General features: G+C 41.4%; 1 protein-coding gene across 2 annotated transcripts in view; it reads right to left on the bottom strand.

The window, feature by feature from the left end:
• The window catches only part of CAMK1D (calcium/calmodulin dependent protein kinase ID), a 187,401-nt gene that overhangs the window by 59,572 nt on the left and 101,241 nt on the right, over positions 1–26,588 (bottom strand). For both annotated transcript variants that reach the window (XM_081330845.1, XM_081330846.1), the window contains exon 3: positions 14,108–14,182. In XM_081330845.1, the coding sequence (XP_081186971.1) occupies positions 14,108–14,182 (75 nt within the window). The remainder of the gene's footprint in view (positions 1–14,107; positions 14,183–26,588) is intronic.

Here is a 26,588-nt window from a genome sequence, read left to right as displayed (position 1 = left end):
TCTACAGAAGTTGTAGAAAAGAGCAATCAGTTGCTGTTAGTGATTGCCTAGTAAGGAATCTTCCATGCAGGATCTCTGCACCATTGCAGAGGTAGCGACGGACTTCTGCGATCTCACGACATTATCTATATTTGGCAGCTGAGTTGATTGATTTCTGGCAAGTACCTAGAATTGCTGAAGAGGCAGCCTTTCCCTTTTCTCTCCTGCCATTCCAAAGAGCTTGTGGGCGGACTGCTTTGTGGCACTCTGCCTCCTGGCCCCAATCCAACCTCAGTGCCCTTCACATAAAGACTCGACCAATATATCTCATGCCAAGTAGTGTCGCTAAAACTGTTGCTATCAATGCCATATAGGGATAGTACCTTTGTAGCTTCATATCTGTAGGAGAAGGAACAGTAGAACCTGGGGGCGGAATGAAAAGGGGAATAAGCCTAGAATCCCTATGTAGCCACAAGCTACATAGTTAAACCCTTCTTGACTGCCATGGACCAGGGGTCTTCAAACTTGGCCCTTTTATGATCTGTGGACTTCAACTCCCAGAATTCCTCAGCCAGGCATGCTGGCTGAGGAATTCTGGGATTTGAAGTCCACAGATCATAAAAGGGCCAAGTTTGAAGACCCCTCCCAGAATTCCTCAGCCAGGCATGCTGGCTGAGGAATTCTGAGCGTTGAAGTCCACAAGTCATAAAAGGGCCAAGTTTGAAGACCCTTGCCCTAGACCCTTATCTAACTATAACCCAGGTGCTGATCATAAGTTGAGAAGATTTCTGTGCATAGGCTTTTAGCAATATACCTTAACCAGTGTGCAAGGAATCAGGATCATATGTTAAGTTGCAGTACAGAATATTTATTGTTCAAGACTATATACAAGAATCTAGTCAACTAAAGTTGAACACTACTGTAAATTGGCACCAGGCAAAGGTCAACAGAATTCAAGAGGGATTGGACCTGGACTGTTTGTGGGAATGTAATGACTCTAGGCTAATGACTCATTTAACTCCACCTCCCAACTCTACCTGCTCATCTTACAAAATCAGTTTAATTGAAACTTGATGTGTGGACTTGATCTTTCCTGGCCATCTATGTGACAAACAACAACAACAACAACAACAGCAACTTTATTCTTAGAAAGCTTATTGATAAGAGTCCATAATACAACGAAACAATTTTTGATCCATATTCTCGAGCAACTTAGTTGGGGGTGTGTCTTTCAGTTCACCCGAAAAGAGATGCCATCAAGAGAAAGAAATCTAGGTCTCTGCTGTTTAATTATTAATATTTATTTCACTTACTTAATTTCTTTAATTTACTTTATTGCCAGAAGAGACCAGAACAGTTTGTAAGAGGACAATAAAAACATGCTTTAAACAAAACCATCACAATAAACCCCACCGTGCTTATTTATACATTCAAATAAAAATGTGGCCAAGAAGAATGAGTCAGTGGAATAATAGAAAAACAATCTAGAAACATTCAAGGATGAAACAGCCGGTTAACTGAAGCAAAAGCTACTACTACAATCTGTCGATTTAGCCAATTATTGAAAGTTTATTATAAATAACTCCTGAACTTCGTCACTACTTCAAGGATACAGAAATGTCTAGCAGGGGTGTTGTTTTATGTAACTCCAAAGACAGAACTCTTTGAAAAATGTCTGGATATGGAAATTTCTTGGGAACTGGTGAATACGATGTCTGTTTTACACAGTCACACTGGAAAAGGAGCTGATGAAGGTAAGATATATGGCCAGGATCCCATGAAATGTCCCATTTTTATCTATTTATCCAAATTTAGAAGATGCCTGACTTCTTAACGGCCTTGAGCAGCTTCCATGAAAAAGAGAAAGAAAAAGCACATATTGAGATGCAAGTTAAAAAAAAAAGCAGTGTGGCCAACAGAGAGCTGTTTGGGAGGCAGAACAAATGTAATGAAATCTTCTTGTCCCAACCACTCAAGGCCTGGAAAAGCAAAAAGATTTTTTAACAGTTCTACATCTCACAGGAGTGGGACCCCTAGAAATCTCTAGGTTGGAGGGACATCGTTCCAGAGACGTGAACTTTAGAGACATTGATCATGTACACCAGCTAACTGGTGATATATTTTGAACTCATCATATTGCAATGCAAGCAAATAACAGAGTAACAGAATTGGAAGGGACCCTGGAGGTCATCTAGTCCAACTCCTTGCTCAAGAAGGTGACCATGCTAGACAAATGGCTGTCCAGTCTCTTCTTAAACTTCTGGAGGCAGGTTGTTCCACTGATTAATTGTTCTTAATGTCAGGAAATTTCTCCTTAGTTCTAGGTTGCTTCTCTCCTTGATTAGTTTCCACCCGTTGCTTCTTGTCCTGTCTTCAGGTGCTTTGGAGAATAGCTTGACTCCCTCTTCTTTCTGGCAGCCCCTGAAATATTGGAAGACTGTCACCCCTACTACTTTTAATCAAACTAGACATATCCAGTTCCTGCAACTGTTCTTCATATGTTTTAGCCTCTGGTCCCCTAAATGTCTTTGTTGTTCTTCTTGCCACTCTTTCTAGAGTCTCAAGTTCTTTTTTGTATCGTGGAGACCAAAACTGGACGTAGTATTCCAAGTGTGGTCCTAGCAAAGCAGTATAAAGTGGCACTAACACTTCACGTGATCTTTATACTATTCCTCTGTTGACGCAGCCTAGGACTGAATTGGCCAAAGGTTTGTCTGCTAATCTCGGCTAAGGTACTGTAATGATATGTGTGAATGAGTTTGGGAGACAGGAAGAAGAGCCACGGACTAAACAACAGCCAGACAATTGGCTTGTCTGTTTCTGCAGAAGGAATAAGGGCATGGCAAACATCTCAGAAGGGACCCTTCTTACACGCAGTCCTCACGTTATGACTGTAATGAACCCTGCCCATTATCATTGTAAGTCATGACAATTGTAAAATGGGTTGGCCCAAAGCAGCCTAATTTTACACCCTGTTTGGGGTAGTTGTTAAGCGAATGTAGTGGTTATAAGGCGAATGCAACGGTTGTAAAGCAAGCCAATGCATTGCTATGGGGTTTGTGTTTTTGCCGGGAACGAGAAGTTCAATGCAAAAGTGTCATAAAATACAGTTGTGTGACCACAAGAACTTGCAAACAGCTGTAAATGTGGCCCAGCTGCCAAAGGGCCTGAAGACCATCAAAACCTTGGGTCTATTTTGCAAGTCCCCTTTTTCAGGTTGGTAATAACTGTGGTCACCAAGCAATCAGCCGTACGTTGAGGACTACCTGTAGTTTTTTGGATTGTAAAGCTGGTGTGGGTAGTGGGCAGGGAAAGGGATGTACTTTGAGACTGTTAATGTAACCCTGTAATAAAGATAGAACTAGCCCTTCTGGGTGTCTTTCTTGTCTGGTTGATGGGTACCATAGCTGGAGTACTGCCTCCAGTTTTGGTCACCACAATATAAAAAAGATGTCGAGGCTCTGGAAAGGGTGCAGAGAAGAGCAACAAAGATGATTAGAGGCTAAAACATATGAAGAGAGCTTGTCGATCAGAAGGTCGGCAGTTTGGCGGGTCAAATCCCGAGTGCCGCATAGCAGAGTGAGTGCCTGTTACTTGTCCCAGCTTCTGCCAACCTAGCAGTTCGAAAGCACGTCAAAATGCAAGTAGAAAAATAGGGACCACTACGGTGGGAAGGTAACAGCGTTCCATGCGCCTTTGGCGTCTAGTCATGCCGGCCACATGACCACGGAGACATCCTTGGACAAGCGCTGGCTCTTTGGCTTTGAAATGGAGATGAGCACCGGCCCCTAGAATTGGAAACAACTAGCACGCATGTGCGGGAGAACCTTTACCTTTACCTTTTACACAAAGAAGAGGGGGTCAGCCTATTCTCCAAAACACCAGAAGGTAAGACAAGAAGCAATGGATGGACACTAATCAAGGAGAGAAGCAACCTGGAACTAAGGAGAAACTTCCTGACTGTGAGAACAATTAATCAGTGGAACTGCTTCCCTCCAGATGTTTTGGGTGCTCCAGCAATGGAAGTCTTTAAGAAGAGATTGGACAACCATTTGTCTGCAATGGTATAGGGCAGCAATGGCAAACCTTTTAGAGACCGAGTGCCCAAACTGCAACCCAAAACCCGCTTATGAATCGTCTGGTGCTGGGTGGGCGTGGCCCATTGGGTGGATGTGGCCAATTGGGTGGGTGTGGCCAATTGAGTGGGCGTGGCTGCGGTGGTAACAGCAGACTGGGTGGAACTAAAAAGTTCAATCAATCAATTCCACCTTTGTGAGATCTTTTTTTTTCCTGTGAGAAGTTAAAATTGATTGATTGATTGAACCTTTTTTTTTGCACATGGTGGCAGAGGCCTAAAGCGAAAAGGTTTTATAAAACACAGCTGAAGGCCTAGGACTGGGGCGACGGCACATGTGCCCACAGAGGGGGCTCTGCCATAGGTTCCATAGGTTTGCCACCACTGGTATAGGGTTTGCTGCCTGAGTAGAGGGTTGGACTAGATGACCTCCAAGGTCTCTTCCAACTTTTATTATTATTATTATTATTATTATTATTATTATTATTATTATTATTAAAAACTTTTATTCATCAAACATGAAACTCAGTCAACTGAACACTCAAATTGACTGGCGCTGACGGTTGACACGGGTTGCTGCCAGCATCCTAGGTATCAACCTGGTATCTCCTTAAAATGTAAGATGTTCCGAGTAGCGCAGTTTTTTGTAGCTTTGCTGGAGTTATTGCAGGAAGCTGCAATTTCTTGATGTTTTTGGACATCATCATCATCATCATCATCATCATCATTATTATTATTATTTCTTCCAGGGTCCCTTCCAACCCTTCTTGGAAGAGTCAAGACATGACAGTTTCTGCAGGACAAGCTGAGTTTCTTTTGTCAGTTTATTTTCAGGCTAGAAACTGTCGCTCTGTATTTTATGCAATTGCTGAGTTATACTGTAGGAACTAAATTTGGGGCTTTCCTTTAAGCCCCCCCACACACAAAACCACATGGTCTTCACAGCTACCCCCACTTGCTGTGAGTCACAGCCATAGGATTGCAGACACAACCACATTTCATCTCCGCTTCTTCCCTCCCTCCCACTATGAAGCAGCCTCTCCTTCCTTGTGAGAAGTTGCTTTGAGCATGAACACCTACTTGTCAGCTGCCAGAAGGACTCCAAGACTTGAAAATGAGGGTTCAGAATGACATGTAGTCAGCCTGGAAAACCCACGATCAGAAGTGGCTTTCGTTTGTGTGGCAAAATAGCTCCAACAGTTATGCTCCATAGGTAAAGGTAAAGGTTCCCCTGCACATGCGTGCTAGTCATTTCCGATTCTAGGGGCCGGTGCTCATCTCCGTTTCAAAGCCAAAGAGCCAGCGCTTGTCCGAGGACGTCTCCGTGGTCATGTGGCCGGCATGACTAGATGCCAAAGGCGCACAGAACGCTGTTACCTCCCCACCGGAGTGGTCCCTATTTTTCTACTTGCATTTTTACGTGCTTTCGAACTGCTAGGTTGGCAGAAGCTGGGACGAGTAACAGGCGCTCACTCTGTTACGTGGCACTCGGGATTCGACCCGCCAAACTGCCGACCTTCTGATCGACAGGCTCAGCGTCCTAACCCACTGAGCCACCGCGTCCCTGATTTACGCTCCATGGTCCCAGGCAAAGACCTACTTAGAGAAGGGCTTTCCTTCACTGGAACGGAGTGGGACAACTTGCCACAGGACAATTGAACAATTCGGGGTAATTATTTAAAACAAATTAAAAAATTTTTTTACATTTTTGCCATTCACATTTCAGTCTGCCCCTCCTTTTGCACCCTTGATTTAATGGTTCTGTCCCACCGTTTCTTTCTTACTGGCGTTATTCTTGTCCTGCAATGTCCCACGGTGAGTTGGCTGTGGTGAGCTGCCTCGTGGTGAGTTGACCATGCCAAGTTGACCGTGGCAAGTCGGCTGTGGCGAAGGGGCCATGGTGAGTTGGCTGCAGTGAGTTCTCATACCAGGGGTGTCAAACTCTCGGCCCACGGGCCGGATGCATCATAGCGAAGCCGTGCCCACCCCATTGCCGGCAATGGCAAAAAAGTCGTGATACGTCACGACATGTCACGTGACGTGGTGAGTTTGACACCCCTGTCATAGACCCTCAGAGGAAGGGGTCCTCCTTAAGATGGCTAGCAGTAGAAGGAACTACAGCACGGTTCCTGGACTAATATGAAGTGCTGCTGTCATTTAGAACAGAATAATCTTTATTGGCCAAGTGTGATTGGACACACAAGGAATTTGTCTCCGGTGCGGAAGCTCTCAGTCAGTGTACACGCAAGCAACAGGTGATAATATAAACCCTACAAAATCTATTCAAGGTGCATATTTACCAGTCTTAGCGAGTGTTAAAGCTGGAACCGGATTTAGATTTAAACTGATTGCTTTTGAATGGACCCTTAAGTGTACAAAATGGGAAAGGATTACATTATATATCAACAAAATGAATTAACCTACTCTCCAAAGTGCCTGAAGGCAGGACAAGAAGCAACGGGGGGGAAACTAATCAAGGAGAGAAGCAACCTGGAACTAAGGAGAAATTTGCCGAAGGTGGAAACAATGGTTGTCCAATCCTGATAGTTAGAACAATTAATCAGTGGAACAGCTTGCTTGCAGAAATTGTGAGTGCTCCAACACTGGAGGTTTTGAAGAAGAGTTGGACAGTTATTTGTCTGAAATGGTACAGGGCACATGGGTCAAACTCAATCGCGTCACGTGACGTATCGTGACTTTTTTGCCTTTGTGGAGCTGGGGTGGGCGTGGCCTGCATGTGACCCATCCAGCCCATAGGCTGCCAGTTTGACATCCCTGGTATAGGATCTCCTGATTGAGCAAGAGGTTGGACTAGAAGACCTCCAAGGTCCCTTCCAACTCTGCTATTGTGATAAATAATGATCGCAATGATCATAAACTAAAATACAATCATCATAAATCGTAAGACACTCAGCAGTAGTCCTAAAGATGCTAAATAAAAGCAATCAACTTAAATCATGAGATACAAACAACAAAGTGATAGTCGTAAGATGTTAATGGAAGGTTGACTCAGCCTTCCATCCTTCCGAGGTAGGTAAAATGAGGACCCAGATTGTTGGGGGGCAATAAGCTGACTTTGTAATAATGCCGCTGGGGGGGGGGGGGCGAAAGCCCTAATAAGCAGGCATATACATAGAATGAAGGCTATTGCTAAGCACATTGATTTGTGCTTCTTAGATTGTAAGCCGCCCTGAGTCTTCGGAGAAGGGCGGGATATAAATGGGATTAAAAAAATAAAAATAGGCCAGGGGTAGGCAACCTTGGCTCTTTTATGACTCATGGACTTCAACTCCCAGAATTCCTGAGCCAGCAGAAGGGACAGGATTCTATCAATTGAATGAATCATGAGATCCCTGGCTTGCCAGATGTGCCATGGACATCAACAAGGCTTTTGGTGCTCTTAGAAGTTCCATTTTTGGAGGCCAGTTCAGAGCCACTATACAACACTCTACCATTTACGTGTTCAAAACAACTGTTCCTGTTGGGTGTGGACTGTTATTCAATATCCTCTGGTTTCTGGAATGAGGTCTCCCCTGTTCCCTCCGGGGAGACAAAGTCTTTTAGATTTCACACAATTCCAAACTAACTTTGGACAGTCAGAATAAGATGAGAAATACTACGGTAGTTAACACCTCTTCAGCTACGGGCCTGCTAGAGCAATGGCCTGGGTATATAGAAGAAGAAAAGAGATCAACAGGGTAAATTGTGTGTTACTGTCCACCATGGCTGAGTCCATTTGGGAAAAGGTCCAGAGTTTATTGCTAAAAATACACCGTAAAGATTGTAAACTAAATCAGCCCGGTTTTGTTTACAGTCCATTGAGATGAGCGAATAAAATTTCTTTTAAAAACCCACGCAACAACTATCCATTTTCTGCTCCTTTCCTGTGGTCATTCTTTTTGTAAATCTAAATGGGTATTTTGAAAAGATGCCAAACTCTATAAATATAAAAGAAGGAGCGAGCGATAAAGCCCAAGTTCTAATCTGAAGAAGGGAGAAAGGAGAAGGATTCAAGGTCTCCCATCCTGCCTGCATGTACTGGAGTAAGAATCATGGAATTGAATGGGGTTTACTTCTGAGTAAGCAATACGTAGGCTTGGGCTTCCCGACTTTAGCATTGGTTCCTGCAGAAATAGCAAGCTGATTCATTGGCTATATTTCTATGACAGGGATGATATGATGGAAATCTGGACTTCAGCTGTCTATCATACCTTAACCTTTCTAAAAATGTACTACTGTAATGATATATAAAAGTAAAGGTAAAGGTTCCCCCGCACATGCGTGCTAGTCGTTTCCGACTCTAGGGGCCGGTGCTCATCTCCGTTTCAAAGCCGAAGACCCAGCGCTTGTCCGAGGACGTCTCCATGGTCATGTGGCCGGCATGACTAGACACCAAAGGCGCACGGAACGCTGTTACCTTCCCACCGTAGTGGTCCCTATTTTTCTACTTGCATTTTTACGTGCTTTCGAACTGCTAGGTTGGCAGAAGCTGGGACGAGTAACAGGCGCTCACTCTGCTACGCGGCACTCGGGATTCAACCCGCCAAACTGCCAACCTTCTGATCGACAAGCTCAGCGTCCTAACCCACTGAGTCACCGCGTCCCTTAATAATATATAGGCAGGGCCAAAATACATCTCACAATAAAGGTAAATGACATTTGCTCCCCATTTAATTTTTCTATGGAGATTCTCAATCATCCAGCTCAAGGTTGTCCCTAAGATACTTTTTCTAAAAGGAAACTGGACTTTCTTAGTTGTTTTCCTTGAACATGTTGTTCAGTTCTGTGAGGAAGCTTCTCAGATGAGAAGTGAAATGTTTTCAAGGAAAAAACCAAGAAAGTCCAGTTGCCCTTTGGAAAAGCACCTTCGAGACATCTAATTGTTCATTAAAAGCATAAAGCTAAGTGGAACGTGGGTAGGGTTACAAGATATCTGAACAGATAAAATAAGACATGGACATTTGGAAAGGATGATAAATAGGAAAAATGAGGACAACCTAACTGTTCAAATTTATTGGCCTCCGTGACAGAAATTATAGTAAACAACTGCAAAAAAAAAGTACTTAACCCAACATGGATATGAAATTGCTTTTTTCCAGCATCAGAAAGCCTGCTTCTTCAATTGTCTTTTTTTTTTTGCACCAAACCTTTATTTTCAAGAATATGCGAGTGATAAAATAGAATTGACAACAACAAACCCCATCATAGGTAACATATGAAGATTTATGCAATCTGCAGACTCCAGCGGTCACAGATTCGGAGGGGCTGGATTGAAGCCAAAGGCTGGAATTGGGAAATAAATTAAATAATGTAAATCTGGGCTGTGGAGTCTGCTGCTGGCCAAGAGAAAGGAGGCAGAACATTTACAAAAGGATAATAAAAGCACTCCAAGATACTCAGAAAACTGGGCAATATTTGATTTCAAGGTTATGCCTGATGGTCAGGAGTGCCTGAAGCCACTCAAATGGATAATTACGATCAGCAACGTCCGAACAACATTTCATCCGAAGTTCTTTTGTTTTGTAAAATTCCCCATCTTCTCTAGATTTCCAATTATGAAATCTAATAAGAGTCATTTTTCACTTGCAAAGAAAACGGTGCTCGGTTACACACAGATGGCTTCTTATCTCAGAGAGAATCCTTTTTGCAGTGTCAAAATGACAGGAAGACAAGGCTCCCCAACAGAAATGTTGTGATACCCAACAGACTATTAAATTCTGCAAGAGATACCTGTGGCTAAAAATAAGGTTATATTTGCTATTTCATCTATTTTATTAAAAGCAAAATTCCCCCCCCCAAAGTGGCATTAAGGTTGTTCAATCGCTTATACAGTATATTTAGGGACTGAAATAAGCACATATTGAGGGGATCCTTGGGGCACTCTGAGCTTGGTTGTTTTCTTGCAGACATTTCATTACCCAAACTAGGTAACATCATCGGTCTAGAAGGGAGTCAGGTTTGGAGGAGGAGGAGGAGGGGGGGGATGTTGGGTTCTTGGTGCTCTCTGAGCTGGGTTGTTTTCTTGCAGACGTTTCATCACCCAACTAGGGTCATCATCTGTACTAGTGATGACCCCAGCACTGATGAAGTTATCTAGTTGGGTCATGAAACGTCTGCAAGAAAACAACCCAACTCAGAGAGCACCAAGGACCCCCCTCATGTCAACTCTGAGCTACAAATATTCCACATCGATTCATTTAATGATTTCAACTTGCATTTCTCTTTTTTTTTGCCTGTTATGGAAGCGAGGGACTTCACAGCACTTCAGAAGAACTGAAATGCAAAAATAACCGTTAAAAAAACCCCCAAAATTTAAAATAGCATCTAATTCTAAGGGATTCCCAGCAAGGACCAACCAACGTGAAGTATCAGGGATAGAAACCATTATATATTCATCTTCTTGTCTATGGAAAAATCTCTGGGACTTTTCCAGACAAACCTCAAATATTTGTGAGAGTTATTTCAGGACCCTTGCTTAATTGTAAGACCCTTCCCGCTGAACCTGCGCCATAAAAGCAGTAATTACGGAAGTCCCCATAGTGCTTTTTCAAAAGGCAACTGGACTTCCTTGGTTTTTGCTCGAAGACATTTCACTGAACTGAAGAAGCTTCTTGGATGAGAAGCGAAACCTCTTCCAAGGAAAGACAAACTCCAGTTGCCTTTTGAAAAAGCACCTCTGGGACAGCCGTGACCTGGATGACTGAGAATCTCCATAGATAATTGTGGAAGAGTTGGGGTTCACCTCACAACTGAAGCATCCACACCGATGTCTTTTGAAGCATTGTACTGGTCTTCCCCTTGCCAAGACTGCTGAGGTGGACTGCGACAAACAGATACGCAATGCAAGAAGACCACAAATCATGCAGGCTTTCAAAAGCTAACTAAATATAGACAAGAGCCTTTGGTGCATTCCTAATGCTTCACATGTCAGCCTTTTGCTTTGTGAATCTAGCCGGCCTTGGAAACCATGCCAGTGATTTTGACTGAAACAGTATCCTTATTCACCCTCACTGGTACAATCACGAGATAATTTTAACCCAGTTCGCCTCCCTCCAGCATGCTTTGTTATCTGGGATGTCAGCGAGTGTAACTAGTAGCTCAGCCAGCTATCCAGAAAAGGGATTTACATAAGGCAGTTCTTTACTTGGATCGGTATTGTTATATGTACAAAACTTTCCTGTAATTTTTACATGGAACAAAATTGATTTTCTCCCTATCCTATGCACAGATGGAGGAGTCATTAGCACAATCAATCAATCAAGTATTAGAATCCAATCATGGCTGGGGAGAAATCAGTGAAAAAGGGATTAAAAAAGTCAAAATGCTGCCCGTGACTGCAAGATCAAGGCCCACCCCCCTTTTTCCTGGGCTTTATTGTATATATTAGAACTGCTTATAATTTATAGTTAAAGCAATTGAGCAAAGAACCCATACATCGAACAGACTGAGATGTCCTGTATGAATGATTTATTATCTGAATGTTGAGTCTTTGTATTTACCACATAGGTATTTTATTACTGTATTTTATTTTATCTATTTTACCCTTCAATTAGATCCTGTATTTTATTTTGTTCTATTTTTATATGGTGATAAAATTAATCAATTGATAAAATATACATCTATCTATCTATCTATCTATCTATCTATCTATCTATCTATCTATCTATATCTAACCATCCATCCATCCAAACTTCCATCCATTTATCCATCCATCTATTCCTCATCCATCTATTCCTCTACTCATCTATTCATATCTATCCATCCATCCATCCATCCATCCATATCTATTGATCAATCTATCCATCCATTTAACCATCCACCCGTTTATCCATCCATTTATCTACCCAACTATTCATATCTTTCTATCCATCCATCCATTTTTCAATCTATCAATCAATCTATGTATCTATCATCTATCCATATCTATCTATCTATCTATCTATCTATCTATCTATCTATCTATCTATCTATCTATCTATCTATCTATCTATCTAATCTAATCTATCTTTATCTATCCATCCATCCATCCATCCATCCATCCATCTCTATTGATCTATCCATCCATCCATTTAACCATCCATCCATTTATCCATCCATCTATTCATCATCCATATATTCATCTACCCATCTATTCATATCTTTCTATCCATCCATCCATCCATCCATCCATTTATCAATCTATCAATCAATCAATCTATGTATCTATCATCTATCCATATCTATCTATCTATCTATCTATCTATCTATCTATCTATCTATCTATCTATCTATCTATCTATCTATCTATCTATCTATCTATCTGTCTGTCTGTCTGTCAATCTAACCATCCATCTATTCATCCTCCATCTATCCATCTACCTATCTATTCATATCAATCTGTCTATCTATCCATCCATCCATATCTCTGTCTGCCCCCCTTGACTTTTTTTGACACAGCTGTCCCAAATAAACACCCATCCTACACTGAAATCGAAATAACAACAAGGAATATGAGAAAGGTTTATATTGTCATACATGAAACATCTGCAGGAAAACCACCAAGCTGGGAGAGCACCAAGGACCCCACAGTTCAACCTTTAAATACAAATATTCTCTCTATCAAAATCTATTATCCACCTATTTTGTACTTCAGGATAAAAACACCTATTACCGAGAAAAGATTTCAGTCTTCAGTCCCTACTGCTATTGTACCATATGTTGGATTGCTGCTTTTATTATTTAGTCTTCAAAGCATTAGTCAGTTCTAGCACTTACAAAGTAGCAGCTGTACACAACCATGAATGAACGAAGCGACAAGAACAGAACACTTTGTCCCCAGATTCACAGCAAGAGAAGCTGCATGCAGAATTAAATATATTCATTGCAAGACAGGCCTTAAAATATTACAAAGCCTTTACAGATCTTGGTAACCCTGTTTGGATAACCCGGTAAATTAATTTCTTAGGGCTCTGCAAGAAAAAATGAGTTATGTGGAAGGAGACAGAAATCCTCCATGAGTATATCATATGGAATTCAGATTTATGTATGAATGAGAATATTTATGATACCTTTACAAACCATTCTCAGGGAGGTGATACGGAAATAATCAAGCAAGCAGTCAAGAGACTATTGAGACCCTAAGCATCATAAATTCATCCGGGATCTTTTTTTAAAAACCATTGTTAAAGCAACGACCACACATATTTCCAAAGACTGAGCTATCACAAACCAGGGATCTGGCTCTTTGGGGTTTCACCATAGAAGAAAAAAAATGGCATATGGATCTGCATACTTGCAGAAGAGAGACTCATCATAATTGTGGATTTATTTATTATAGTGAGTTTTATAGTTCCTGCTCTAGATAACAGAATAACAGAGTTAGGCTAGAAGACCTATTCTATTCTATTCTATTCTATTCTATTCTATTCTATTCTATTCTATTCTATTCTATTCTATTCTATTCTATTCTATTCAGATAAGATAAGATAAGATAAGATAAGATAAGATAAGATAAGATAAGATAAGATAAGATAAGATAAGATAAGATAAGATAAGATAAGATAATCTTTATTGTCATTTTTTTACTGTGGGCACAACGGCACACATCAAAAATGAAATTTAGTTTTATATTCTATTAAGATAAAGATAAAGATAAAGATAAGATAAGATGATAAGATAAGATAAGATAAGATAAGATAAGATAAGATAAGATAAGATAAGATAAGATAAGATAAGATAAGATAAGATAAGATAAGATAATCTTTATTGTCATTTTTTTACTGTGGGCACAATGGCACACATCAAAAATGAAATTTAGTTTTCTATTCTATTCTATTCTATTCTATTCTATTCTATTCTATTCTATTCTATTCTATTCTATTCTATTCTATTCTATTCTATTCTAACCATGTCCAAATGTTGGGTTTTACAGTGAAGTCCCCCAAAATGAATTCCACAAAAAAATTATCTTGGAGCAAGGATGTTTTCCAGAGTTTTATAGGATCTCAGCATAGATGTGCATTATGTACATATTGCTAATTTGATTAAAAAAGATTAATTAAAACTGATACTCACAGTTGCATAACCAGATACAAATGGCTTGAACTCTCATAAATGTCTTCCAGGGCCACAATATTTTCATGCTTGATCCTATGTAAAAAAAGAGTAGAACAATGTAAACTAAGCAGCCAGGGACAGTACTTTGGTATAATGACCAGTTTAATTTACAACCTATCAAGTCTTCAGATTTAGCTATAGCTCTGCTAAAATGCTAAACGGTCAGTGATTGGAAAAGTAAGCAAACAATTATATCAAATATATACTGGAGTAGCTGGTATTGGCCACATCAGCAACAATAACGTAACATGTTACAGAAAACACTAATTTTTATACAGCACATTGATTCTTAAGGCTTCCATCTTAGATGTTAAAAGTAAAGCATGTATGAAAATGAATAATCAGAGAATATATTGATACTGAACAGGAAATAAACAAAATAATGTAAGGTCCCCATATTTATTTAATATACTTATGGATAAATATTTAAGGAAAGCTAGTGATGTTAGAGCAGGGATCTTCAGACTTGGCCCTTTTATGACTTGTGGACTTCAACTCCCAGAATTCCTCAGCCAGATGGGTGACCTTTGGGCCAGTTGTTCTCTCTCTGCCCTCAAAAGCAGACAATGGCCCCTTCTGACATCTTGCCAAGAAAACTGTGAGGCTTTATCCAGGCACTCACTAGGAGTCAACTGCTGACTCAGAACTTGACTGAAGATAAGTCCATTTATCAACAGTATACAAAGCCCCATTAGCCTCTTTTTTTTGCGAGGTTAAGAGGCTCTTCTTGAAGATTAAGCAGCAGCAGGCAGCATCTGATTAACCATAGTTAGGTTCAAAAAGGTTAAGCAGGCTTCAGAGACTGAATTAGAGCTTGATGACAAATCTCAGAGGTATAAAATGGACCGAGAAGTCAAAAAACATAATGTAAGAAAACAGAAAGCCAGTTGTATTTTTGGGAAGGCCGTGGCATGGAGGTGGTCCTGAGGCAGGAAAGCGCGTTGATAACCGGGCTCATAGATTCAAAAACAGCCATGCTCTGAACATTTATTCAAAGCACTGGTTTGAATACATTTTGGCACTCATCCTTTTTGGAAACCAATCTGACAATTATAAGGCTCTCAGCTGGAGAAGCAGAGAAACGTCTCTAATAAATAAATATTATGCTATGCATCGAAATTATAGTCAGAGATATTGTACTAGCTGTTTATCTGGACAGAATGACCTTATATTTCATTCTGTTACACTATACTATCTCTAACTATAGGCAGAAGTAACATTCAAGAGATATAGGCTCTAAAATGTGAAGATTTCATGTTATTTTATGATTCTGAACATTTCTTGAAGTTAATTATCTCCAGGTAGTCTTTGATTTACGACCGCAATAGGGATCAGAATTTCTGTTGTTAAGCAAGGCGGCTCTTAAGTGAGCTACGCCCAATTTTATGAGAGGTTGGTTGTTGGTTTTTTTTGCCAAGGTCATTAAGCAAATCACTACACTTGTTAAGTGAATCATGCAGTCATTAAGGGAATCCGGCTTCCCCCACTGACTTTGCTTTTCGGGAGCCAGCTGGGAAGATCACAAATGTCAATCACATTGTTGAAAGAAAAATCAGATCCAGTTTCGAGCTGGGAGTAAATAAAATGGAGGCTAAGGCACTGGAAATAAAAATGGAGGCTGCTTAGGAAAGAAGGTTCCAGTTTATTGATGAGCAGAACCAGCAACAGCATGCAGTTCTGGGACAGCTGACAAAATGGAGTTGAGAGTGGGTGGACTTGGAAGTGGAAATGTTTCCGGGTTGTGCGGATGAGGTGGGCTTTTGCTAGTCCAATGGTGGTGGGTTAATCCTATTATGTCCTAAAGGTCATGTCCTGCCCTTAGAAGTTGGGTGTTGTTGTTAGTTGCAAAGTCGTGTCCGACCCATCGTGACCCCATGGACAACGTTCCTCCAGGCCTTCCTGTCCTCTAACATCTTCTAGAGTCCATTTAGGCTCACACCTACTGCTTCGGTGACTCCATCCAGCCAACTCATTCTCTGTCGTCCCCTTCTTCTATTGCCCTCAATCTTTCCCAGCATTAGGCTCTTCTCCAGTGAGTCCTTCCTTCTCATTAGGTGGCCAAAGTCTTTGAGTTTCAGCTTCAGGATCTGGCCTTCTAAAGAGCAGTCAGGGTTGATCTCCTCTAGGACTGACCAGTTTGATCGCCTTGCAGTCCAAGGGACTCGCAGGAGTCTTCTCCAGCACCATAGTTTCAAAGGCCTCAATTCTTTGGTGCTCAGCCTTTCTTATGGTCCAAGAAGTTGGGTGAGGGAATGTTAATTCTTAATCTCATTGTGGGAAGAATCCAGAGAAAGAAATATTTTGGGAAATATTAAAAAGGCAGAATATATTTCCCCAAAGGAATAATGGAGAAGATCTTTTAAAAAGAGAAAAAGCAGCCCCCAGAAATCAGTCCAGTCCCTAGCCAGAAGCCAGCTTTTAGAAATGCAAATTCAATAATCCATTCAGGAAGGTTGGAGCCAGGAAGCTAGAAACTGACTCAGCCTTCCATCCTTCCGAGGTAGGTAAAATGAGGACCCAGATTGTTGGGGGCAATTAAGCTGACTTTGTAATAATGCCGCTTGGGCGTGTGTGTGAAAGCCCTAATAAGCAGGCATCTACATAGAATGAAGGCTACTGATAAGCTTGTAAGCCGCCCTGAGTCTTCGGAGAAGGGCGGGATATAAATGGAATTAAAATAAAATAAATTAGGAAGACTAAGACCGCTAAAATCTACATAAGTAAAAGTTAAGGTTCCCCCGCACATGCGTGCTAGTCGTTTCCGACTCTAGGGGCCAGTGCTCATCTCCGTTTCAAAGCCGAAGAGCCAGCACTTGTCCGAGGACGTCTCTGTGGTCATGTGGCCGGCATGACTAGACGCCAAAGGCGCACAAAACGCTGTTACCTTCCCACCGTAGTGGTCCCTATTTTTCTACTTGCATTTTTACGTGCTTTTGAACTGCTAGGTTGGCAGAAGCTGGGACGAGTAACAGGCGCTCACTCTGCTACGCGGCACTCGGGATTCTACCCACCAAACTGCCGACCTTCCGATCGACAAGCTCAGCGTCCTAACCCACTGAGCCACCAATGCCAAAGGGGCACACTCAGGTCAAAATACATGACACAGAAAATACAAAGCCTCAAACAGGAAACAACCTCAGGAGCCCCAGAAGGTATAAAAGCTCATCACTCTGTTCCATGTGGTCAGGTTTTTTTTTCCAAAGCCATCTTTCTATCTGGCTCTCCTCTTCAATAAACTGCAACCTTCTTTCTAAAGCAGTCTCCATTTTGATTATTCCCAGCTTGGACTGGACCCTGATGAAGATTTTTCTTTCAACACCACCAACTGTAGGGGGCTCAAGGCATTTTCCTCATGAATAGCGTGCCTCAGTCTTTCTGAACGGATTACCAAATCTGCATTTCTAAAGAGTGGCCTCCTCAGGTTTCTGTCTAAGATTTTTTCCCCTCCATTTCTCCTTCAGGGGAAATATTCTATCCTGCCTTTTTTAAATATGCCCCAGAATATTTCACTGTGTGTGTGTGTGTGTGTGTGTGTGTGTGTCTGTCTGTCTGTCTGTCTGTGTGTACTGACTCCCTACAATGTGACTATGGGATGCTGCCACCATCGTAAACACATGCTGGTTGCCAAGCACCCAGATTTTGATCCCACAATTGTGAAGATGCTGTGACAGTTGTTAAATGCAACTACCAGCTATATGTCAGTGCTGTGGTAACTTTGAACGGTCCCTAAATGAATGGTTGTATGTCAAAGATTATCTGTATTTGAAAGAGGCTTTATTTTCAGTAACGTTCACACTTGTTTAAAGTCAGAATTCCTTCCCAAACTGATTTGTGAACATTGTAACATTTGTTACAAAAAAAAAGCCTATACAAATATTTCTACAGATCTGAAAATGTTCCCATACTTACAGATTTGCCTAACAGATGCCCTTGTTATGGCTGTCTTTCCTATTGTGTTCATTTCGGTATATAATTTCCTTAACGTATATATATAAAAAAAACTAGCCCCAGAAAGTATTTATTCAATAGCAGTAAGTTATTTTGATAATTTGCTCTAAGATTCAAGCAATTTGGTAATACTTCTTTAGACTTTCCACTCATTGTTTCTTCTATAGCACAGAAGAGACTGGACAGCCACTTGTCTGAAATGGTATAGTTTCCTGCCTGAGCAGGGGGTTGGACTAGATGACCTCCAAGGTCCCTTCCAACTTTATTAGTGTTATTGTTATTACAGCCATAAGGCTGTTTCATCTACTCCCTTTTGGTCTTTAATTTTTGCATCTCTCCTCTTTAGCATCTGAACTTTTTTAGTTTAAAATCTTCTTTTTGACCTTTTGCCTTTTTCTCCTTCTCATTTTTCTGAAATTCAGCCCTCCTTCCTTCTTTTTTATGTGATCAACCCCTCTTGACATACTGTACTTCTTTCATACTATCTCTTATTTGAATGTAATACATAGTTCATTCATCATCACTTTCCTTCCTTCCTCTCCTCCTACCTCCCTCCCTCCCCCTTTCCTTTCCTCTTTTTTCCTTCCTTCCTTCCTTCCTTCCTTCCTTCCTTCCTTCCTTCCTTCCTTCCTTCCTTCCTTCCTTCCTTCCTCCCTCCCTCCCTCCCCCTCCCTTCTTTCTTTCTTTCTTTCTTTCTTTCTTTCTTTCTTTCTTTCTTTCTTTCTTTCTTTCTTTTCTTTCTCCTTTCTCACACATCCCACTCCAACTGCATTCAACCCGCTTTTATATTTCTCTGCCACCCCTCACATGCTTAACAAATTCTTAGATATCCGTTTTTATTTCCTGCGAAAACAACTGATTCCTTTGCAGCACACTGCGTGCTATCCCCTGTCCACCGTTGAACACTTTCCATTCAATACTAAATCCATTGGATTTTAAGTTTTGTTTTAAAAAAATCACCCAAAGGGAGAAGGTGATTCATTTATTTCTTACACAGAAAACAGAAGACTGGAGGGGCTGCAGAGAAAATTAAATGCTGCAAGGTAATGGACAAAAGTAGATAATGACCACAAAAATAATTTATTGTTCACAATCAGTCTAAGACAAGTGGCAATGAAGCCACTTCTGTTTTGGAAAAGGGAGAAGAATGAGAAAAGGCAATTAGTATAAGATCCTGTGTGGTGCTAATGAGAGAGGAGGCTTAGCCTTGCCAAAGCTGAAATTGTATTTTGCAGCCTCTTGTCTAGCTTGGTTAAAAGAAAGGGTGATGTTGAAAATGATTAGACCTAGAAAGACATGATATGAGATTTGGGTGGCATGTCTACCTATGGTATAAGAAGATTAAATTCAGTGTTGGTTTTGGAAATCATTTTATTAGATGAGCCATCCTGAGAATTTGGAGCAAATACAAACCTAGAATGTATTCAAAATACCTCTATGGCTACCTCCGTAAGAAGAACGTTATAGGAAAGACATGGCAATTAAACAGAAATGGGGTGGGGGGGGGACATGATAGCAGTTTCAATATCTCAGGGGCTGCCACAAAGAAGAGGGAGTCAAGCTATTCTCCAGAGCACCTGAAGGCAGGACAAGAAGCAACGGATGGAAACTAGTCAAGGAGAGAAGCAACCTAGAACTAAGGAGAAACTTCCTGACAGTTAGAACAAATAATCAGTGAAACAAGCTGCCTCCAGAAGCTGTGAATGTTCCAACACTGGAATGTTCCAACACAGGGTCAATTTAATATTTTTAATTTGGTTCTTAATTTTAGTATTTTGGATTTTTAATTCCCTGTAAACCGCCCTGAGTCCTCAGGGAATAGGGCGGTATATAAATATAACTAAAAAAAAAAAGTTTTTAAGAAGAGACCGGATAGCCATTTGTCTGAAATGCTATAGGGTTTCCTGCCTGAGCAGGGGGTTGGACTAGATGACCTCCAAGTTCCCTTCCAACATCATCATCATTATTATTATTATTATTATTATTATTATTATTATTATTATTATTATTATTATTATTATTATTATTATTATTATTATTATTATTATTTGGTGACGTATGAGAATACTCCCAAGGCACAATTAAATTAAAATCAAGAGAAGCTTTAATAGCAGAAGGTTTCAAATGTCAATGGTTTTCGTATATGCAACTTTCAGAAAGGTTTAAAAATGATCGAAGAATGAATGTCTTTGAACAGAACAAAACCACCTTTGAAATGGAATTATGAGCCAAGGGTGAGCATTGAATTGCCAAAATGGACAATTTTCTGTTAAAATTAGCAACAGAAGAAGAATTAATTAAAAATTGAATAAAAAGACGGGCAAAAAACGTTCAATACAATATACACATAAATCAATGGGAAAGCATGAGGACAGATGGATTGAAATGTATACTATGCAATAACTTTAAAGAGGATTCCTCTATTAGCCTTGGTGGAGCAGTGGGCTAATGCCTCCTTAAGTAACACCAGCTGCCTGCAATTAGTGCAGGTTCGAGTCCCACCAGGCTCAAGGTTGACTCAGCCTTCCATCCTTCCGAGGTAGGTAAAATGAGGACCCAGATTGTTGGGGGCAATTAAGCTGACTTTGTAATAATGCCGCTTGGGGGGGGGGCGAAAGCCCTAATAAGCAGGCATATACATAGAATGAAGGCTACTGCTAAGCTTGGAAGCCGCCCTGAGTCTTCGGAGAAGGGCGGGATATAAATGTAATAAAAAATAAAAATAAAAAAATAAATAAAAAATAATACATACTGCAGATGACATTCACCACCCCTAAACAATATTGGATTGAAATACACATAATTTTAAAAAAGTGAAACTTAATATGCAATTTAGACCAGAGATTTTCTTGTTAGGTTGCAGGGCAAAACTACACGATGTGTTATTTTTATATATAATAACAGGAGCAAGACTCCTATTTGCTCAACGTTGGAAAGATTGTATGATATCTATAATGGAAGAATGGTTGCTAAAGTTGATGGAGCTGGCATAGACAGAGAAACTGATGGCTCTTGCTAGAAAAATAATATTTGCAAACTTTAATTCGAATTGGAGGCCCTTTGTGGACTTTTTGCACAAAAAATGAAAAAAAATCACGACATGATGGATGTGATGACGTAAAATTGATTGACTCTTTGGGAAAATGGAAGTTACAGTTTAAGGCTGGCTTTACATTTTAGCTATATCTTCTATAAAAGAAGTCGGAAATCAGTGTCTCTGGAGATTCTCATTTCATCCAGGTCGTGATTATCCCAAAGGTGCTTTTTCAAAAAAGGCAGCTTGTCAGGACCCACCCCAAACCACGTCTTAGGAAGACAAAACTCTTGGAGCCAATTCTAGTCCAAAAAGAAATCTTTACTATGACATGCTTGGCTGTGGGAATACAAGACAGGATCTAATATTGTTCTACAAATTGAAACCTTATAAAGAGTTCCCTGTTCTACCCCCCTTCCCTAACCCCATTTGGTCAGCCCCCCATCATTTACCTCGTGTCATGCCTTTCGTGGGGAAAAGGAACTTTGGATTTTATGGTTATTGCTTTTTTCCTTCAAAAGGAGACACAAGCCAGATGCCTCCTATCCTAGCCCTCCCTTTTGTTCCCCCAGTTCAAAAGGCTTCTCTGAATCTTTGAAATGCCTAAGGATGGCTGAATCCACATTCGTTCCTTCCTCCTCGGGAGATGGCAGAATCCATGGAATAATGTTTTAAACATACATTTATGAATACGATATAAATGGATTCTGACACAGGTGGCTGGACTTTCTCGGTTTTTCCTTGAAGTCGTTTCGCTTCTCATCCAAGAAGCTTTTCCAATTCTGAGATGTCTTCAAGGAAAAAACAAAGTCTAGTTAAAAAGCACCTTTGGGAGAAGTTGGAGGTCAGTTTTTAATATTTAATATTATAATATTTTTCTTTCTTTCTATGGTTTTCATTTTTTCACACCGTCTCCTATATCTTTTTCTACCTCTATCTCTTATCTATTTCTCTCTCTCTCTCTGTGTGTGTTTATTTATTTTTTTTATCTTTATGGTTGTTGTTTTTGAAAAAAAAATAGTAAAGTGGAAGACTCCTTCAATTAAAAAAAAGCTATAGTTTGTTGAAGGAAATCAAAAATGGTTACCCAAAGCAAGAAGGATTAGAGGCCCTCCACCCAACAAATTCCCTGAAGAGTTAGTGTTTCTGTTTTTACGTCGCCGTAGCTATAGTCTCAAAACAAGGGCAGAAACAATTTATCTCATCATTTGAAGGGATTAGTGTTATACTCAGAACCACTAGGTTTTTAGATATCAAACATGGCAATTTAGATATCCTAAGAAAGATGCGGTGGCTCAGTGGGTTAGGATGCTGAGCTTGTCGATCAGACGGTCGGCAGTTTGGCGGGTCGAATTCCGAGTGCCGCGTAACAGAGTGAGCGCCTGTTACTCGTCCCAGCTTCTGCCAACCTAGCAGTTTGAAAGCACGTAAAAATGCAAGTAGGAAAATAGGGACCACTACGGTGGGAAGGTAACAGCGTTCCGTGCACCTTTGGTGTCTAGTCATGCCAGCCACATGACCACAGAGACGTCCTCGGACAAGCGCTGTCTCTTCGGCTTTGAAACGGAGATGAGCACCGGCCCCTAGAGTCGGAAATGACTAGCACGCATGTGCGGGGGAACCTTTACCTTTACCTTTTTTAAGAAAAACTAAAAAGGTCAGAGATAGTATCCCCACAAACCATTACAGAACGAGCACTTGAGAACAGATAAAAGAGAAATAAACATGGTTGATATTAACAGAATAACAGAATGACAGAGTTGGAAGGGGCCTTGGAGGTCTGCTAGTCCAACCCCCTGCCCGGGCAGGAAACCCTGTATCATTTCAGACAAATGATTGTCCAGTCTCTTCTTAAAAACTTCCAGTGCTGGAGCATTCACAACTTCTGGTGGCAAGCAGTTCCGCTGGTTGATTGTTCTCACAGTCAGGAAATTTCTCCATAGTTCTAGGTTACTTCTCTCCTTGATTAGTTTCCATCCTTTGCTTTTTGCCTTCCCTTCAAGAGCTTTGGAGAATAGCTTGACCTCCTTTTCTTTGTGGCAGTCCTCAAGTACTGGAAGACAGCTACCATGTCAGAATACAAAATAACAGAGCTGGAAGGGACCTCGGAGGTCTTCTAGTCCAACCCTCTGCTTAGGCAGAAAACCTTATATCAAAATGGGCTCTCCAATCTCTTCTTAAAAACCTCCAGTGTTGGAGCACTCACAACTCATGGAGCCGAGCTGTTCCACTGGTTAATTGTTGTCACTGTCAGGAAATTTCTCCTTAGTTCTAGGTTGCTTCTCTCCTTGGTTAGTTTCCATCCGTTGCTTCTTGTCCTGCCTTCAGGGGCTTTGGAGAATAGCTTGACTCCCTCTTCTTTGGGGCAGCCCCTGAGATATTGGAACACTGCTATCACGTCCCCCCTCGACCTTCTCTTCGTTAAACTACTAGACATATCCAATTCCAGCAACCGGTCTTTATATGTTTTAGCCTCCAGTCCCCTGATCATCTTTGTTGCTCTTCTCTGCACTCTTTCTAGAGCCTCAGCATCTTTTTTACATCGTGGTGACCAAAACTGGACGCAATTATTCCAAGGGTGGCCTTACCAAGGCCTTGTAAAGTGGTATGAACACTTCACGTGATCTTGATTCTATCCCTTATTGATACCGGTCATTTGGAAAGTGTGATTAGGAGAAAACTTCTCTGATGAAAATTTTTGTAGTTCTGAAGATTTAACACTTGGAAAAATGCAGGACAGGGACTAAAAGTGGCAGCACTGATCAGTAGAAGCGTGACATCCTTGGCAGTCCAAACTGCAGGTTTGGTTTCTTTTGGTGTGATACCAGAAATCTCTTGGTATAATTCCTTCTTTGCCGTCTTTGAAAATGTTGAATTTTTGAATTAAATCGCCTCCCAAAAGAAACTCAAATCTCTTAAGCTCAAGTTAGACCTGCTGGAATACGAAGATCAGTTTGTATTAACATATGAATTATATGGATACATATAATACACAAAGTACGGTTTGCAGGAATTGGGGCACGTCTAGTTTAATGAAAAGAAGTACTGGGGTGACATAATAGCAGTTCCAATATTTGAGGGGCTGCCACAAAGAAGAAGGGGAGGGGGGGTCAATGTATTCCCCAGAGCACCAGAAGGCAGGACAGGAAACTAACCAAGGTGACAAGCAACCTGGAACTAAGGAGGAATTTCCTGACGGTGAGAACAATTACTCAGTGGAACAACCTGCCTCCAGAGGTTGTGAGTGCTCCATCACTGGAGGCTTTTAAGAAGAGACTGGACAGCCATTTGTCTGAAATAGTATAGGGTTTCCTGCTTGAGCAGGCGCTTCGACTAGATGACCTCCAAGGTCCCTTCCAACTCTGTTCTTCAGTTACTCTGGAATTACATTTGCTTATGTTACAGACTAAAGGTCCTCCATTTTATGTACAAGTCCCAGAGGTAAAATAAAAACAGGGGAAACATCTGTAGAATCTTATATGTCAGAAAGTTCTGCCTAGCTGGTGGGCAATAACTCCAAAATCGGTGCTACAAAACATAGTCCCGCACAATTACATAGGTAAAAGAGCCAACTAATTATGTGATGGGAGTAGAAAACATTTTTCTGTTGTCATCTTCTGTGATGGGTGTGCCAATTATTTGTTCATTCAGGAAATGGTTTGAGGGTGTTTTCATGTGCAATGAATATACCATTGTTCCTTAGCTGCAGGTCAATAATGTTAAATTGGCATTAAATCATACCTGGATTTTTCTCACCTCAGAAAAAAAACAAGCAGGCTTTTACAGAGAGTGATTCACCACGCTACACGATCGCTTTTTCAAAATTGCAAGAATGGCAGACGACCAAGCACACCAGACACGTGAACAGAGAGTGTAAAGATAAAATGAATATAGATAAGATGAAAACCACCAACTGGAGGAATTGCATTGTGTTGTCCAGATATTCTTGAGTCAAACATGGATCACCGGTGGTGGTTGCTGGTGGTTCTTGACTTACAACCACAACTGACCCCAAAATTTCTGTTCTTAAGTGAGACCTTTGTTAAGTGAGTTTTTCCCCCTTTTTATGACCTTTCTTGCCACAGTCGTTAAGTGAATCAATGCAGTTGATAAGGTAGTAATCCGGTTGTTAAACGAATCTGGCTTCCCCCATTGACTTTGTTTGTCAAAAGGTCGCAAAAGGGGATCGCATGACCCCGGGACACTGCAACCGTCATAAATATGAGTCAGTTGCCAAGCATCTGAATTTTGATCAGGTGACCAGGGGGGAAACGCTACAAATATTGTATAACTGTGAAAAATGGTGATAAGTCACTTTTTTCACTGCTGTAAATTTGAACGGTCACTAAATCAACCGTCATAGTTTGAGGACTACCTGTGTTAAGTTTCTTCAGGGGCTGAAAGGACTAGCAATGCTGATGATACCCAACTTTTTCTTTCCACCCCGAACCAACCCAGTGATGCCCTCTCCGTGATGTCCCGGTGCCTGGAGGCGGTCCAGGTCTGGATGGGGAGAAACAGGCTTCGTCTCAATCCCGCCAAGACTGAGTGGCTGTGCATATCGGCGTCTCGGGTTAACCAAGTTATTCCACCTCTAATGATGGGGGGTGAGGTGTTACCCCCCGTTGATAGGGCTCGCAACTTGGGCGTCCTCCTGGATTCACGGCTCAATTTTGAAGATCACATAGGAGCCGTGACCAGGGGGGCTTTTGCACAGGTTCGCCTGGTGCGCCAGTTGCGTCCCTATCTGGACCGAGACGCCCTACGCACAGTCACTCATGCGCTTGTGACCTCCCGTTTGGACTACTGTAACGCTCTCTACATGGGGCTGCCCTTGAAGACCACTCGGAGGCTTCAACTGGTGCAGAATGCGGCCGCGCGAGTTGTAATGGGGGTTTCCCGATACTCCCATGTAACACCTCTACTCCGCGAGCTGCATTGGCTTCCGGTTGCCCTCCGGGTGAAATTCAAGGTGCTGGTTATCACCTATAAAGCCCTATATGGCCTGGGTCCGGGTTATTTGAGGGAACACCTGCTGCCGGCATCAAACGCCCTTCGCCCAGTGCGCTCCCACAGGGAGGGTCTGCTCAGGGTTCCGCCGGTGAGAGATTGCCGGCGGGTGACACCCAGGGATAGGGCCTTCTCAGTGGGAGCGCCTGCCCTCTGGAACCAGCTGCCAGTAGAGCTGAGGACTGCTCCCGACCTCCGATCATTCCGCCGGGGCCTGAAGACCTGGCTCTTTGAGCTCTCGGGCCCAGGCTGAGGGGAAAATTTTAACTGGGGTTTTAATGTACAGGGTGAATTTAATGCTTTTTAAATTGGTTTTAACTTTTGTATGTTTTGATTTTAATTCCCTGTAAACCGCCCTGAGTCCTCAGGGAAAGGGCGGTATACAAATGCAAATATTAAATTAAATTAAATTAAATTAAATTACTTCACTCCAACTGTTAACTGTTG

The sequence above is a fragment of the Vipera berus genome (genome assembly GCF_964194415.1).
Source record: "Vipera berus genome assembly, chromosome: 6".
In the NCBI taxonomy this organism is placed as follows: domain Eukaryota; kingdom Metazoa; phylum Chordata; class Lepidosauria; order Squamata; family Viperidae; genus Vipera; species Vipera berus.
This window is presented reverse-complemented; position numbering and strand designations above follow the sequence as displayed.